At 45.4% G+C, this 16,969-nt stretch overlaps 1 protein-coding gene across 1 annotated transcript in view; it reads right to left on the bottom strand.

Annotated features, from left to right (window-relative positions):
- The window catches only part of Entpd7 (ectonucleoside triphosphate diphosphohydrolase 7), a 40,086-nt gene that overhangs the window by 13,805 nt on the left and 9,312 nt on the right, over positions 1-16,969 (bottom strand). The window contains exons 4-8 of the mRNA XM_055591493.1: positions 11,908-12,113; positions 11,095-11,245; positions 3,794-3,897; positions 2,813-2,869; positions 2,064-2,197 (exon numbers count right to left, since the gene is read on the bottom strand). Coding sequence (XP_055447468.1) covers positions 2,064-2,197; positions 2,813-2,869; positions 3,794-3,897; positions 11,095-11,245; positions 11,908-12,113 — 652 coding nt within the window. The remainder of the gene's footprint in view (positions 1-2,063; positions 2,198-2,812; positions 2,870-3,793; positions 3,898-11,094; positions 11,246-11,907; positions 12,114-16,969) is intronic.

Below are 16,969 nucleotides of genomic sequence, written 5' to 3'. Positions count from 1 at the left end.
ACTATTCCCTGTGACCCCCATCTCAGGACCCCACTACTCCCTGTGACCCCGTCTCAGGAGCCCACTGTTCGCTCTGACCCTGCCCTAGGACCCCACTGTTGCCTCCCTTCCTCTGCATGCTCCTCTCTTGGCTGGGCTCCTCGCCCTCCCCGTTCCCCAGCCTGGACCATCAGGCTGATCTCTCTCTGCCTTCTCCTACCACCACACCCACCCACCTAAATACACACTGTATTTTTGTTCCAAATAGTCCTTGAAGTGTGCCCCTTCCATCCAATTCCACTTCCTCTGCCACTTCTCATTCTGACCTCTTTTCTCTTTTCGACTCACACCAAAATTATTTCCTTACAAAAATAAACCAGCACTCAGCCAATGTAGCCACAAAACTTACAGTTGGGAAGGATCTTCCAAGTTTATCTAACTATGGAACTGAGGCTCATGTAACTGTCTTTCTTGAAACATTGAAACAAGTGACAGAAATAAAAACCAAGCCCCCACAACACTCACGGCCCAATTCTACCCTCTCTCCCTAGAACCAGCCCTGAAAAATCCTACACTGGATCCGGCTCCTGAGCACTCCGTGGACATTCCAGACTTTGCTGCTTTCCCTGTGCCTCTGTACAACTGTGACGGCGGGAGACGGACTTTGCTAGACCTTAAGTCTGATCCTCGGCCCAGGTAAACAGATCATGAAGCCAGCCTGGCTCCTGCTGAGACCTTCACAATCAGGGCCGACCCTAGGTCCCTGTCTGCTCTCAGCAGTATAACAAGGGCCTCCACCAGGGGCAATGCTAAACATCAGAGTACCCAGCCACACACAAGTACCAACAGCACCGAGGGTGAGAAGCCATCACTTAGATCAGCAGGACCGTTGTGCTCCTCCTGCCACTGACTGGCTGAATCCATTGACTCTGGAGGCAGTGTAACTAGCATGCCCTATTTCTTACGTGTACTTAAAAAAGGGGTGCTTTCCTTTTCTCTCTACAATGAATCTTCTCCCTAAAAGGATGTTCTCGGCTGGAGATGCGACTCACTGGTACAGCACTTGCCCAGCATATGCAGGACACTGGGAGGAAGCCACAGGGCCGCAAAAGACAAACAAATAAATAGATAAAAGTGAGCATCAAAATGTATTCTTATATTTTGGGTTGCGAGCCTAGCCTTTAACAGCTGAGCCAGTTCTCCAGCCCATATGCATTCGTAATGGGCCAGAGACTCAGTCAGCAAAGTACCTGCCACATACACACAGAAAGAGGGCTTGAGTTTGATTCCCAAGTCTCACAGGAAAACCTAGATGTGGAATGTCAACCTTGGGTCTCCACACTCACTCTTACCTACACAACTACCCACACCACAGACACAGACAGACAGACAGACAGACACACCCACACACCCTCATGCACACCCACACAAAGCTGGGTGTGGCAATGTTGGGGAAGAAAGGACAGAGGTCCCCTGGACTGCAGACTAGCCCGTTTAGCAGCCAAGTTCCAACTCAGTGAGAGACCCTGTCTCAAAGAGTAAGGTGGCACACCATCAAGAGAGGCACAATCGTTTCCACAGACATAGGCACACAAATGTGTGTCCACGGATAGGAGCACATAGGTAAACAGGCTAAGAGCTGACGGAAAGGAACAGTAGCAAAAAAAGGTATTTATGAATGGTGTCCAGGACTGACCTGTATGTTTACTCTTCAGGCAACCCCAAAAGATACACAGTAGTAATTGTAACTGCTAAAATGTATCAAGTACTGATCATAAGCCAGGCCACTTGCTAAGTGCTTCACACCCTGGTGTCCCTACAACTTTACAAGATAGATACTATTAAGCCTTTTGGACACTAAGGTTGAGGGAGATAACCTACTCAAGATAATCCGAGCTACTGCCAGGGTGATGGCAGGCACGGCTCTTTAGTGAAGCAAAGGCAGGTAGATCTCTGTGAGTTCAAGGCTAGCCAGGGCCACATATTGACACCCCCATCCCCCACCCCCCCAAAAAAAAGATAAGCCAAGCTTCAAACAGGGATCTTCCCTCACAAGCACTGAACTGCCATACAAGGCAAAATACCTGTTTGGGAGGAAGGACAGAAGTCGAGGTAGGAACTTCATAGGCAATTTGGAGAGAGGCTCCTCCCATGTCCAGTATCCCCACCGTCCTCCTGCGTCCTGCTGCTGAGTCCAGGGAAGTGTCAGCGTCTGACTCTGAAATCAATGATACAGGAAGAGGACCAAATAATCAATAACAAAAATCAAGTCCAAAAGGAAAGACAACCTCCACCCCTCCCCACTGAGAGAGAGAAAAAGAGAGAGGTTGCTAGGCCAGCAAGATGGCTTATCCTGTAAAAGCTCTGGCTTTTAACTTGAGAGCAACTAAAATATATTAATCTAACTACTAAGTGTACATTATACAGAGGATAATTCTTACAAATGACTTAAATATAGTATTTCAACTATGTGCCCACAGGAAAGGAGAGAACCAGCTCCAGCACATTGTCCTGTACATAAGCATCATAGTGTGCTCATACCCATCCTCACACATACAATAAATAGTGTTTAAACAGCAGTAGCACCAGTGGGGGACTTTTTAAAAATGTGTTCTGTGGAAAGGGAGCAGACACAGAAATACAGCAAAACATTCAAAGTGTTGAGACTAGGTGATGGGTTCATCCACATGCATTTTATTACTTACCCTACTTTCATTAAAAAAAAAAAAAAAAAAAGACAAAGAAGAAAGGCTCAGAGCAAGCACTCCCACTCCCTGAAGCTCGGAGGGAAGCTCTAGCCCTTGAAGAGTATCATAAGGCAGAATGTACTTACCATCTTCATGGTCAAATCTTCCCAGAACAAAGTTGATTCCAATCCACGCATAAACTCCTGAGGAAAAGGTCTCACTGTAATTTGCTACTGCTGGACCAAGCTTACACCCCTCCCCATGGCTGTGCTTTTTCTCTTCTTCTTGGGAAAATACAAATGAGAAGAACCATAATATTCTATTCCATACTCTCCACACATGGATCTTTAATGGTGTGTGTGTGCATGGAGACCAGAGTGTGTGTGTACACATGCGTGTACATGGGGACCAGACATCACCACTGGGTGTCTTCCTCCATCACCTTCCACCTTGTGCTTTGCAGACAGGCTCTCACTGACTCAGCGAGGCTAGCTCTGAGACTCCAGGCGTGTCACCACACCTGGCTTTTTATGTGCTGAGGGGTCTGGATCACACCCAGGTGCTTGTGTGGCAAGGACTTTACCAATGGGGCACCCCCCCCCCAGCCCCGAGATCACCTTCTTTCAAGAAATGGGACGAGCTGGGCGTGGGGGCATGCCTGAGATCTCAGCACTAGGAAGCAGAGGCAGGAGGACTGCTCTAAGTTTTAAGCCGGCCGGCAAGTTCTTAAGCAGTAAAGGCTGCATAGTCAGGCATAACTCCTAATCATCCCTTGAGGTCTCCCCACACCTTAATGTAATAACTTGCTTTCACACTTAAATTAGGGAAACTGCACATAACTCCTAGAACTGTATGTTCCAAAATTCCAAAAGTGCAATTACCTAAGCAAAGATGCACTTGATCATGATTAAATACTACGCATGGTGCTTGGTGCTAAGTGAAAACCAGATATAGATGTGTGACATGTACAGGCAGCCGTCTGAAACCGGCTCCTCGTGCAGGATCTGCAGACAGGCTGTGCGGCTGAAGCAGGACAGGTCTTGACGGGGAAAATGGAAACCGATGCACAGAGCAGTCCCAAACACCTGCCAAGGAAGCTGACCCGAGTGCCCGGCCAAGCCCCATACCTTCCTGCTTCCCAGAGATCACTTCAGCCTGAGACTGGGAAAAGAGGAAGTCAAACTCCAACGGCAAATCCTTCACCAAATCGGCCAAGATAGCCAACTGCTGCCTGTGAAAAAGAACAAAAACATCCCACAGGTAATGATTAATCATCTTTTCACTTGGCACCGAAGTGGTCCCTGAGGCTAGGGCAGAAGGAGCCCAGGGGCGGAGGGCTAGCCTGGGAAATATAGGAAGCCCCCATCTCTTAAGGAAAACAAGAACCCCTTCTCACAAACCGCCCTCCGTTTGGTCTTATCATTATAAACGGCAGTACGCTCTGTCTTCCCTGTCCACTTGTCTGGCTCTGCTCCATTCTGGTTCCTATTTTGACATCAGAGGTTCACACTGCATCCAAAGAACAGCAGCACCCTACCCAAATTAAATTATGCTGCAGCTCAGACAGTGTTCACTGAGGAACACGTGGCTTTATGCCTCTGGGAGGGCATGAGGAAGTCACAGGAAGTCACAGCACAGATTCACAGCCTGTAAAATACTCCTAAGTACATTATTCCTAATTTCGATGAGAGGAAGAAGTCAACTGCAGAACACAAACTCACCCTCCAATCTTACACGACATGCACAGTGCCTCACGTGGCCACACAAACTCTACCGTGAGCTCCACACTAATCTTTTATATAAGCTAACGATTAACTTTTTACCCTCCTTTTCCGTGTTTCAAGGATTGACTTTTTTTTTTTTCTGAATACAAATCTTATCATTTGAAAAACCCAGATGAGGTTCAAAACCCAAATTCGTAATAATTTCCATTGCAAGGAGGGCATTTGAAACAGTATCTGTGGCCAGCATTAAATATTTTGTGGGTTCTTCAGTGAACCTGGAGCTTTCTGGTTTGGTTAGACTGGCTGGCCAGCCAACTCAGGGGATCCTCCCGTCTCCCCAGCACCCCTGTTGGGGTTACAGTCATGTACCCCTATACCTGGCCAGGGAGTCTGAACTCAGGACCTCACACTTATGAAGCGAGTACTTTCCCAACCGAGACCCCTACCCAGCCCACCTTGGGCCTTTAAAGTTATTTATTACAGGAACATTGTATGAGTCAGATGAATGTCAACATAACTCAGTGAAGTATATTGCTGCCGCTTAAAAGTACAGAATTACACTTGAGGAGCTAACTTCCCAATACAATCTCATGTGCAGAGCTGACTGTGATTACACATAATAAAACCCTGCGGCGTTTACAGGGCAACGAGGGGCTATCCCTCTCTCTGAGCTGGCATATGCTCCTAAGAACCCCCCAGGGGAAGGCTTGCTGGACCTGCTGATAACAGGGAAGGAGGGGCACCAGCCGCCACTGCAATGCAAATTACCCATACCACCTAGCAGAAGTTTTAACTGTTAACCTTTCATTCAGTCAGGGTACTTTGAAATTTGGGGGGTTAGAGTTTATTTCATTCTGTGTGTGCAAGTGTTTTGCCTGCGTGTATGTATGGGCACCACGTGTGTGCCTGGTGCCCACGGAGGGCAGAAGAGGGTGTCAGATGCCCCGTAGCTGGAGTTATGGATGGTTGTGTGTGACTATCAGGTGGGCACTGAAACTGGGTCCTCTTTGAGAACAAGTGCTCTTGACTAATGAGCATGAGATGTCTCTCGCCCCAAACCACTGTACTTTAAAAAATGTAATTCAAGTAATAAAAAAGAGATAATGGTAATATTATTTATTATAATAACTGGAAGAAAATAAGGTGATAACAAGGGAATTAGTTATATAATTTATGGAACATCTATGCAATAAAATTACTACCATATTGATGTCAATAGTAATGAGGTCATTTATATTCCTACATGATATCATGAAAAGATACTCAATATACTTGGTTAAGTTTGTTTAAAAAGCAAAAACAGAGGTTGGAGATGGCTCAGAATTTAAGAGTGCCTGCTGCTCTGGCAGAGGGCCTGAGTTTGGTTCCCAGCATCCAGATCAACTGTCAAACCGCCTATGACTCTGGCTTCTGGGCTCTCAGGTCCTTGCACTCATGTGTCCATACCCACACAGACATGTGTAATTAAAAATAAATAAACATAAAATCTTAAAGTTTTCAAATGAAATTACCAAAACAAACAAACAAACAAACAAACAAAAAACCGCTTTTATATACTGCACGGGAATAAAACTTTTATTTCCAACATTGTTTCTTTACTTTAAACTTAGGGGCAAAACTTTGAGAGCAGCTCAAGTGAGCTGTGGCTTAGACAAGACTCCCTGCACTGTCTTCTGTCCTTCCAAACACTTTCATGTTGGAATCCTACAGTTAAAAACAAAACAAAGTCTCATCAGCATGACTTCCCAAACATGAACTAAATAGGGATAACACCAATGGACATGCCAAAGGGGACAGAAAAAGCCCACAAGGCCTCACCCCTACAAAAGGGGTACAGACAACTGAGAAAAATGGGGAGCAGGAAAGGTGGCCTTTCCCAGGGAAGAGAACACCAACTGGCTAGCCAATGCCACATGGTCAGCCCAAGTATCATTGTATGCACTAAGCAAGTTATTTTTAGGACTGTATATGTATCCAGACATAGACATACAATGACCGTGAGAAAAGAGACCATGAATTTGAAGAGTAAGGAGGAATAAACGGAAGGGTTTGGAGGAAAGAAAGGGAGGGAAGAAATGTTGTAATTATATTTTAATCTCAAAAAATGTTAATGAACTATGATCCAGTTAATACCTTTATGTCATTTTCAAGGGTATTTCTATTGTAAAAGGGAAGTAGAAAAAAAATCTGCTTGTCTGTTGGCAAAGTGCAAATAAGTTCAAATGCAGTCCAAATGATTCATGAGCACTGATCATAAATATTAATGAAATAGCAAGGCATTAATCATACAGAGCAGGTTCTTGCAGTAACAGGCAGATGTATATCAGCAACTACGTTGCCTTAGAGGCAGCCGTGACTTCATCAGGCCCAGAGAGACCCATGCATGATTGAAAGGCAATCAGAAAAGAAGTCAAAGAGAAGGTTCAATGGTTGAAAAATGCTCACCATTGTCAAGATCAATATTCCGTGCTTCCGACTCAGTTATCACGGGAAAACAAAGTGGGCCTATACATGGCTTGGAAACTTTCCATGGAAACTTCTGTGACAGAGGCAGTGCTGGGCAATGCCAGGAGATGAACTGTCTGCTTTGCCCCGGACACACAAATGGTATCCAAACCACCATCCAGGTTCCTCTGCCCAGTCTGCTGGGTGGCTCTGCCACTTTGACCTTTTATTCTGGGTTTCCAACCCTGAGCTAAGCATGATGGAGCACGCCCAGTCCTAATCTCAGCACTTGCAAGGTAGAGGTGGAAAGATCTCAAATTCAAAGTCATCCTCAGCCCCATGGTGATAGAGACCAGACCGGGCCACTACATACAGTCCCGTCTTGGCTGGATGTGGTGGCACACTCCCTAATCTCAGCACATGGGTGGCAGAGGCAAGTGGATCTCTATGGGTTTGAATCCACTCCAAAATAAAAAAATTAATAGATAGGTACGGAGATGGATGGATGGATAGATAGATAGATAGATAGATAGATAGATATAGAGTGATAATACCTTTGTAGCAATTACAAATAGATACACAAAGAAAAGGTACCAACACAAAATGAAAGGGCTTGGAGGCAGAACGAACAGGTTACTCTCAGGACTTCTATTAATGATGTAAGGTTACAGGTTTCCCATTTAAAGCATGGCTTGTAAACTCCAAATAAAATTTTGTAAATAGAGAACTATAAGGCCTCTCATGACAACAAATGACTGGATAAACAGTCTGCCGCTCACCAGTCAGCCAAGGGAGTAAAGCTCCCACCATGTACAGCAGAGGCAAGAAAGCCCACACAGCACAGGACCATGGGGCGCCCCAACCCCGGCACACCAAGTGAGAAAATCTAAATGTGTGGAAAAGCAACCTGCTATTTACCAAGGAAAAGTAACTTCCACTAATAAGAAATGTCCAATGCTTACGAGACTGCAATCATTCCTAGAGCTTAATTCCAAAGTCAGCGTTGGCACTGAGCTCAATATGCTACCAAAAGCACAGGCAACAAAAGCAAACTCAACAGGTGTAAGCAGAAAGCTTCTGGAAACAACCAACAAAATGAAAAGGCAAGCTACAGAATGGGGGGGAGGGGCGTTTCCAGGCTGGGTGTCTGATGTGGGGAGCAATCCTCAACACACAGGAGAACTCTGACAACAGGAAGAAACCTACACCCTGGCTTTAAAAGGGAACTGTGAACTTGATTAGTGTTCTCTAAAGGACAACAAATGGCCAACTGGTATACCAACTGGTATATGAAAAATTCTTAAAGTCCTCAGGAGGGAAACGCAGATCAGCACTACAGTGAAAGACTGTTCGTACCTGTTGGGGTGGCTGCTACCAGAAAAACAAAACACAAGTATTTGCAGGGATGTGGAAAAACAAGGACCCTTGACAGTAGGAATGCAAAATGGTAGAGCAGCGATGGGAAATCACATTCCAGAAAGTGTGTATGAGGAACCAGCGAGATGATTCTGCAGGAAAAGCCGACCCTGGCACTCAAAGCTCAGCTCTCAGAGCCTACATGCTGGACAGAGACAATCAACTCTCTGAACCGTATGTGAACACATGGACATGCACACACATGCACAATGTTAAAAAACAAACTTTAAAAGTACATACAGATGGCTCAAGAGTTGGCTCAGTGGTTAAGAACAATGGCTGCTCTTGCAGAGGACCAGGTTGGTTGTCAGCATACGCATGGCAGCTCACAGCCATCTGCAACCTGTACTTGTGGTGACCTCAGAGGCCTTCTTCTAGCCTCTGTGGGCTCTGCATGTATGTGTTGCACACACATACAGGGAGGTAAACAGTCATACGCATAAAATGCAAATAAACATTTAAAAACAATGTACATAGGTAGCGGTGGAGCAGCCTAGGCCTGCATTCAACCACAGCAGCTTTCTCTGGTTTTTGTTTTTGGTTTTTTTTTTTTTTTTTTTTTTTTTGCTCTTTAAGAGAATACAGTGATGGTGTACACCTTTAATCCCAGAACTTGGGAGACAGAGACAGGTGGATCTCTGAGTTCGAGGCCAGCCTGGTCTACAGAGTGAGTTCCAGGAGAGCCAGGGCTACACAGAAATCCTCTGTCAAACAAACAAACAAACAAACCAAAAAACCACCAATAACAACAAACAAAGAATATCTGTCTTTATCTTTGAGGTGATTACCAAAAGAACTGAACTCAGGATCTTGGAAACAGATTAACACTTGCATAGTTGTGGCAACATTATTTTTAACAGCCCATATGTAAAAATGACCTAAACATCCAGGCAGATAAACGATTTAAAAGAGCATATACATAAAGCAAAAGACTGAAGGCCAACATGAACGGATGTTGAGGACATGATGCTAGGGCAAGGACATATGGCTTCAGGGAAACGAGAAGCGAGCGATGGAGACCCGCCACGCAGCACTGTACGTAGCCAACAGTATGTGCTGCAGACTTAAAAACTCATTCAGGGGCTTCAGAGAAGGCTCACACTGTTCCGCTGGGGACGGAGCTCATTCTCTGCGCCCGCACCACGTGGCTTCACCTGCTCTAACCACAGGTCTAGGGATGCGATGCTCTCTCCAGCCATCCACAGGCAACTGCTCTCACGTGTGCCCACACTCAGGGAATAACAAACTAAATATGAGGGGTTAAAAAAAAACTCACCCAGATGACAGAGCTCATGTTAAGCATTTGTTACTGCTTAGATGCACTGCCCTTCCCAAAAAGCTCTAGTAAGTTCTCTCCGCCAACAAAATCAACTCAAACCAAATTAAAAGCGTAAAGGAAGGTTTATCAGGGCCAGCTCTCAGGCAGGTTCACCAGTCCCAAGGAATGGGGCCAGGGAAATTGCCATGCAGACAGATAAGAGGGGACAGAGAGAGAGAGAGAGAGAGAGAGAGAGAGAGAGAGAGAGATGGAGGGAAGTCTCTAGGGGACGGGAAGCCCAGCCCCTGGGCTGGAAAACTCAGGGTAGAGGGTGGGTATATGCCAGCCGTACCCTGTAACAGGTAGGGACTAAGGGATGCTGGGAGAACCTGGAGGCCAGGTCCACTTTGATATTTTAAATAGGGACCTCAGCCACTAGTCCTGGGTCTGAAACCAGGGTCTGAAACAGGCTCATGTGCTGACAACTGCCTCCTTATCTGGTGGGTAAACCAGAGGAGCAGCTGCAGCACGAGGACTCTGGTGTCATCACTAGGTTCATCCATTGATGGAGTCATAATTTGCTGGTGCTGTTGGGACTTGGTGGAAACTCTGGAGGTGAGGGCTAACCGAAGGAAGCAGGTCCTGAGGCATGTCCTGGGTTGCAGGACTGTCTCTGGTGCTACATCCTTGCCACCATGAGACAAGCACCTCTGCTCCAGTGCACCCACCTGCCATGATATTCTGCCACACCACAGGCCCATAAACGGTACAGCCAGCTACAGACAAGAACTGGGAATCAAGTAAATCTTTTTCTTTAAACTGCTTCTCGTGAGTACATGTCATAGTGGTGGAATTGTAATGCGGTGTTCTCACAATAAAATAAAACTATGAAAAGCCAACACTCTGAACGTTCACTCTCATACCAGGTCCATAGCAAATGTGCTGGGATTCAGGAGGCATCAGAGAGGGAAAAAATCACAAACAAGGAGGTGTCTAACCTAAATACAACATCCTCTTCCCTCTCACACTCCACATAGGAAGAAAGGTCAGGTGTCAAGATATCAGGCTGCATGCAGGTTCAGGTGGGAGAGAGTGCCCTGGCCGGGGCTGAGAAATCGATCTAAGTAGACAGAGACTGAGATTTGTGGAGCAGGAGAGGGAGGGACTCAGCAGTCATCACAGGACCCACGCAGAGTTACAGAGAAGTTGTGTGGCTGGCCTGGTCTCCGGCTAGCCAGCAGGACCAGGCCTCTTCCTCAGGTGAGCCTTCTGCTATGCAAATACGGTCTCTCCACACCTGCTGCATGACTCAGACACCCCTGCCACCACTCCCAATTGCCACCACACCCTTAATCCAAACTCAGAACCCCTTTGTCATCTCAGCTAGACGTGGATCCCAAAGCCACAGATATCACGAAGATGTGACTGTCTGAGAGCGCAGGAACAAGGCACTGCGCTGCACTGGCTACGGGGATGGCTCCGCTCTGCCACCTGGGACAACACATGTGTATGCTCTGCCTTCATCCGCCTCCATCCTGTCTGCACGGGGCTCGCATCCCCAAGTCCCGTAAGCCCTGAGCCTCACCTCTCGGGGAGCAACCTCATGCCCGCTGTGCAGAGGATGTAAAGGGGGGTCTCCTTGTGCTTCTTCACGGGGACATGAGCAGCGGCGAAGCTCAGCAGAGGGCGCAGGTAATCGCTGGCATGTTCCGGAGTGTCTGCCATTGCGGAGATTCCTCAAGTAAAACATACACACACAGAATATATATAAAAGTAAAACAAATATATATTAACATAATACATAATCTATGTAATATATATGTATTCACATACATATTAATGTAGATCACATAATACTCAGAAAATGAACACTCAAAAGATTCTGTCAAAGGAGCCAGGCAGTGGTGGCACATCCCTTAATCCCTGCACTTGGGAGGCCGAGGAGGTAGAACTCTGAGTTCAAGGCTAACCTTGTCTGCAGAGCAAGTTCCAAGATAGCCAGGGCTACAGAGAAACCCTGTCTCAAAAAACAAAAATAAAACATTCTGTGGAAGGATCTACATTTACAGAGGGGAGGGTGTTGACTGTTTTTTGGTGGTGGTGGTGGGTTTTTTGAGAAGGTTTCTCTGTGTAGCCCTGGCTTCCCTGGACTCATTTTGTATACCAGGCTGGCCTCGAACTCACAGAGACCCACCTGCCTCTGCCTTCCAAATGCTGAGACTAAAGGTGTGTGTCACCGTGCCCGGCTACATTTATATTTTTGAAAGAAGTAGGATGACAATGAATGAGATTCCTCTCACTGTCCAGATCCTCAAAAAACAAGGGAACTTCCTCCCCCTTCTCTTCTTACGCCTACATCAGGTAAAGGAACAATAGGGAAACTCATTCTGATTAGTACCTGGCTTGATTTTTTTAACCACGGGCTGGCTGTTTCGGTCTCTCATCTGTTTGATGTCCAGCAAGTCATGGGGGTTCCCATTATGCCTTGGCCAGAAGTAAACAAAAATCCGGGAGCCACTGCTCCCACAGTCCACCACGAGTCCATAATTCAGGTTTGGGTCCTCCGTGTTGGTGGCTTCCAGGTCTCCTACCCGAGCCAGATACCTACGAAGGATAAAATAGGATGATCAGGTTCATGAAGAGCACTGGAGCTCACTTCAGATGACTGAGAGTCTTCACTGACAGCCCACACATCCGATCGGGCCCCAACGCTTTTGTGTACTTGGGTTCTATCTATGTATACTTGGTATAATACTAAATAAAGTAAAAAATGTTTAAGGTTTTGTTTACTTGTTTTTGTTTCTTGAGACAGGGTTTCACTAAGTAGCTTTGGTTGGCCTATAGCTCATTACGTTGACCAGGCTGGCCTTGAACTCACAAAGGTCTATCTGCCTCTGCCTTCCTAGTGTTGGGATTAAAGGCATGTGCCACCAGACCTAGCAAATGTTTAAATAGTAATTCACTTAACTAACAATAAATTATGTATGGATAAATTCAATCCACACTAACACCGCATACATACACACATATATGTAACATATATTATATAATATTATATATATATATATATATGCACACACACACATATACATACATACCTACAGTACACTTCCTGAGACAAGAAACAGGAGGAGTGGTATTGTTTCATAACACTGCAAATGTCTTTTATGCCTTGACTAACGTCTCACACTTGCTTTGGTATTCAGTGTGCTACGGACACAGCATTAGTGGAGGGTGAGATATTCTAGACTTTCACACCTACTCCGAAAAGGAGGAGCTTTTCTTTCTTTCTTTTTAAAATTTATGCTTTTTATTGATTAGCTGACTTCTGTGGGGACTGAACCTAAGGTCTCACACACGCTGGGCAAGCATCCTACCACTGTGTTACACGCCCAGACCAAGAAGTAGTTTTGATAGACCTTCAGGGTGCCGCAGACTCTGCTTCTCTATCACAACCTGAGACAAGCAGAGTTTCTTTCTTTCTTTCCTTCCTTCCTTCCTTCCTTCCTTCCTTCCTTCCTTCCTTCCTTCCTTCCTTCCTTCCTTTTTTTTTCTTCAGGGTTTCCTGTGTAGCCTTGGCTGTCCTGGACTTGCTCTGTAGACCTGGCTGGCCTTGAGCCACAGAGATCCACCTCTCTCTGCCTCCCTGAGTGCCACCACACTAGGCTACAAGTACAGTTTCTTAAAGATTTGCCACCATTGGAGTCTAAACTGTCTTTGTTACAGTTTCTACTGCTGTGGTAAATACTTCTCTTATACTACAAAAAGGATGGCATTTTGTAACAAGGCATGATTTTTTTAACATTATTGGAAACAGACATAAGGAGTGTCTGTGGGTCCGTGAATTATGCAAATCTTCCTAATCTTGGCACATTTTTTTTATAGTTTAAAATTTCCACTTACATACCACCAATGTTTCTCATAAAAATCTTTGAGATACTGGAAAGTGGCAAATTTACTCAAAATTCTAATTCCCACTTGAAAGCTCAAATTGAAGTACTTATGACGTTTGTTTTCTTTGGAGGGCTAGTAATAGGTGTATTTCATTCATTTTCAAGAAAAGGTCTGTAGGTTAGGGGTAAAACTGAGTGGTAGAATGCAAGGTTTAAACCTTTGTATGCTGCCCAAAACATGTTGTTAACTTTTAAGATAAATGTTTTCTTTTATGTGTCTAAGTGTTTGCTCGTGTGTGTGTGTGTGTGTGTGTGTGTGTGTGTGTGTGTGTGTACCATGTGGAGGGCTGGTGCACATGGAGGCCAGAAGAGGTCACTGGGACCCTGGAACTAGCTGCAGACCTTTGTGAGCTGCCATGTGGGTAGTGAGAATCAGGCTTGGTTCCTCTGCAAGAGCAGCCAGGGCTCTTAGCCACTGAGCTGTTTCTCTATTCACATACCCTTCCTTTTTTGAGACAGAGCCTCACTATGTAGCTCTAGCTATCTTAGAAATTTGCTCTGTCTACCAGGTTGATCTTAAACTCATGGAGAGTGAGCTTTCTGCCTTTGCTTCTCGTGTGCTGAGATTAAAGGCATGGCCCACCATGCCCAGCTATAAGACAGAATCTTAAAAAAAAAAAAATTTATATATATATATATATATATTGAAATACCTAAGTCTGACGACTACAGTTTTCTCACAGTCCTTTCTTCAGGTAAAAACAGTGTTCCGGGATAAAAGCCACTAGATTTAGTTCACAGCGTAAATGCCCAAGGGTTCTCCTCTATGACAGTTCTGGCGTGCAGGAGAGTTGAATGCCTACATCTCATCTCATCACATAGTAAATAAAATGCTGCCAAGTGCAGTAATCCCCTCCCATTACAACTGTTATCACAAAGCAGAAGGGGGTAACTGAAAGTACAGGGTTTCTTTGTATTGCTGTATTGATTTGTGCTAAGCCATCACCAATTGTATGTCCACTCACATCACCCAGGCAAATGTCAGCTTGTTGAAAAAGGCAAATAACGATGACAACAGTCAGGAGGTGGAAGCAACCCAAACACACACACAGCAAAGGCTGAATGGGGAGGTGAGACACGCTCCATATACACAAAGAAATATTATTCAGCTTTACAAAGGAAGAAGATCTCGTTACATGCTACCACGGGACATCATGCCAAGAGAAATAAGCCGGTCACAAAAAGATAAATACTCTATTGATTACACTTGCATGAGGTGTGTAAAGGAGTCAAAGGCACACAAACAGAAGTGACATAGTTGGGGACCACTGGCTGGCAGAAGGAATAACGAGGAATTGTTATTTGATGGGCAGAGAGTTTCAAACCTGTAAGAGGACTAGGTTCTAAAGATCTGCTGTGTAGCAATGTAAATACCCTGAATAGCACTGAATTATACACTTAAAAATGATTGAGACAGTAAACTTTGTGTGATTTACTACAATGACAAGGGCAGATAATATCTCAGTATCAGTACATGTTTTGAATTCACAGCTCTCAGAAAGGACTCACACTTTGAGAAACACTACTTCAACGAAGCCTTTTTTCTCCCACACACCCACCCTCTTTCCTACTTATTCTTTCTCATCGTCTTTGGCTATGGTTTCCCTCCTTCCTTGCTTTTTTTTTCTAGAGGCAGGGTCTCATGTATCTTGGCCTCCATCTCCTATGTACTGGGGTTACTGGTACACATTGCTAACACCTGGTTAAGGCAGTGCCAGGGTTCAAACCTAGGGCTTTGTACATGGCTAGCAACTGAGCTACTTGCCCAGCCATACCTCTCAGAAACCTCTGTGCAGCTATGCTGGCTCTGCTATTACTGACAATGATTTCAAAAGCCTTTTCTATCTATCCGTCTGTCTATACGTCTATCTATCTATCTATCTATCTATCTATCTATCTATCTATCTATCTAACATCTATCTGTAAAAGTAACTTTTATTCACCTGTTTTAAATGTCATCTTGGAGGCTTATTGCCTCTGTCTGCTAACCTAAACCTAGCCCTGGAAGCTTCTAGCCTCCATTCAATCTAATCTAAGCCTAGAATGCTTTCAGCCTCTGAGACTTACTGCTAAATAAGCTCACCCTTTCTAGTTCTTTTTGAACTCTGGCTGGCTGGTTCAACTCAGCTGTTCTGGCTTAAGCGCCTCTCCTAACTGACTGATTCAATCTGGCTTCTCTCTTGGCCTCATACTAACTTTGGCAATATGTTCTCATCTTCTGGCTCCTCATTCTCTGGCTCATTCTGTCTTCACCTGTGTCTAGTTTATTCTCTCTTCAGCCTTTCTCTGTAAAACTCTCCCGGTAAGAACTGCCTCTGAATTCCACAAACTAAACTGCCATGAACTCAACTCCACAGCAGTGCCTCTCAACTCACTGACTGAACTGAACCGAGAGCGCTGCATGCCTTAGTCTCCTAGGTGCTGAGATTAAAAGTGTATACCACCATGCCTAAGCTTTTCTTTACCTGCAGTTTGCTCTATACCAGGCTGGACTTGAACTCAAGAGATCTGCTTGCCTCTGTCTCCCGGAATGAAAGGAGCGTCTGTATTCCAGTCAGAGTAGCCATGTTCTGAATTAAAATTCCTTTACATCTACCTAGCTATTTATTTTTGAGGCAGGGTCACACTAAGAAGCTTCAACTCACCTGAAATATGCAGACCATGTTGGCCTCACAGAGATCCATCTGCCTCTGCCTCCCGAGTGCTGAGATTAAAACATATGGCAACACACCGGCCTCATTTAAAAAAAAATATCTCTCTCTCTTTCTGTGTGTGTGTGTGTGTGTGTGTGTGTGTGCGCGTGCGTGCGTGCGTGCGCGCGCGTGTGCGCACAGGAACACAGGTGTCTTTAGAGGCCAGAAGCCTACATCTCCAGGAGCTGGCGTTCCAGGTGTTTGTGAATCACCTAAGGGGGTGCTGGTGCTGGGAACCACACTCAAGTGCCCTGCAAGAACAGTACACGCTCTCGACTGTGGGACCATCTCTCCAGCCCCTGAAAGGCCTTTTCCTTCTGCTCTGAGAGTGCGTTACGCCCTCTGAGTAGCTAGTGAATACTTGAGCCTGAGCCCTCACGGTTTCCCTACATCTGCTTAGGCCATTTCTACAGAGCATGCACACTGCCCACAGCTCTTGTTACTGACACTGAGCCTCACAGTCCTGTGCCAAAGACTCGGTCTGTAGGTGCTCACTGCCCCTGGAGCCCACGGCGTGGAGTTGTTGGTTTGCTCACAATCCTCCTGGGTCTCTCTTCTGCTATCCTTTCTGATTCTTGCTGAAATAAGCAATTTCACAGTTCTAATTTTGGTGCAGCTCAACTCAGTTTTTCTCTTCCTTTAGACTTCATCATGACAGCAACAGCAAAAAGAGAAAAAAAAAGTCAGCTGGCTTTAGGCCATAGGGCAGAAAGGAAGGACCAGATGGCGTTCATTTTCTGCTCCCTAGTTGAGTCTTTGATCAATCACTGCAGGCAGCAGGAAGTCTCCATTTTTCTTATCTTGCACATAGACA

Source organism: Psammomys obesus, unplaced genomic scaffold, assembly GCF_907164565.1.
Source record: "Psammomys obesus unplaced genomic scaffold, mPsaObe1.curated_primary_1811, whole genome shotgun sequence".
Classification (NCBI taxonomy): Eukaryota; Metazoa; Chordata; class Mammalia; order Rodentia; family Muridae; genus Psammomys; species Psammomys obesus.
Note: the sequence above shows the minus strand (reverse complement) of the source record. Positions and strands in the feature narration are given on the sequence as shown.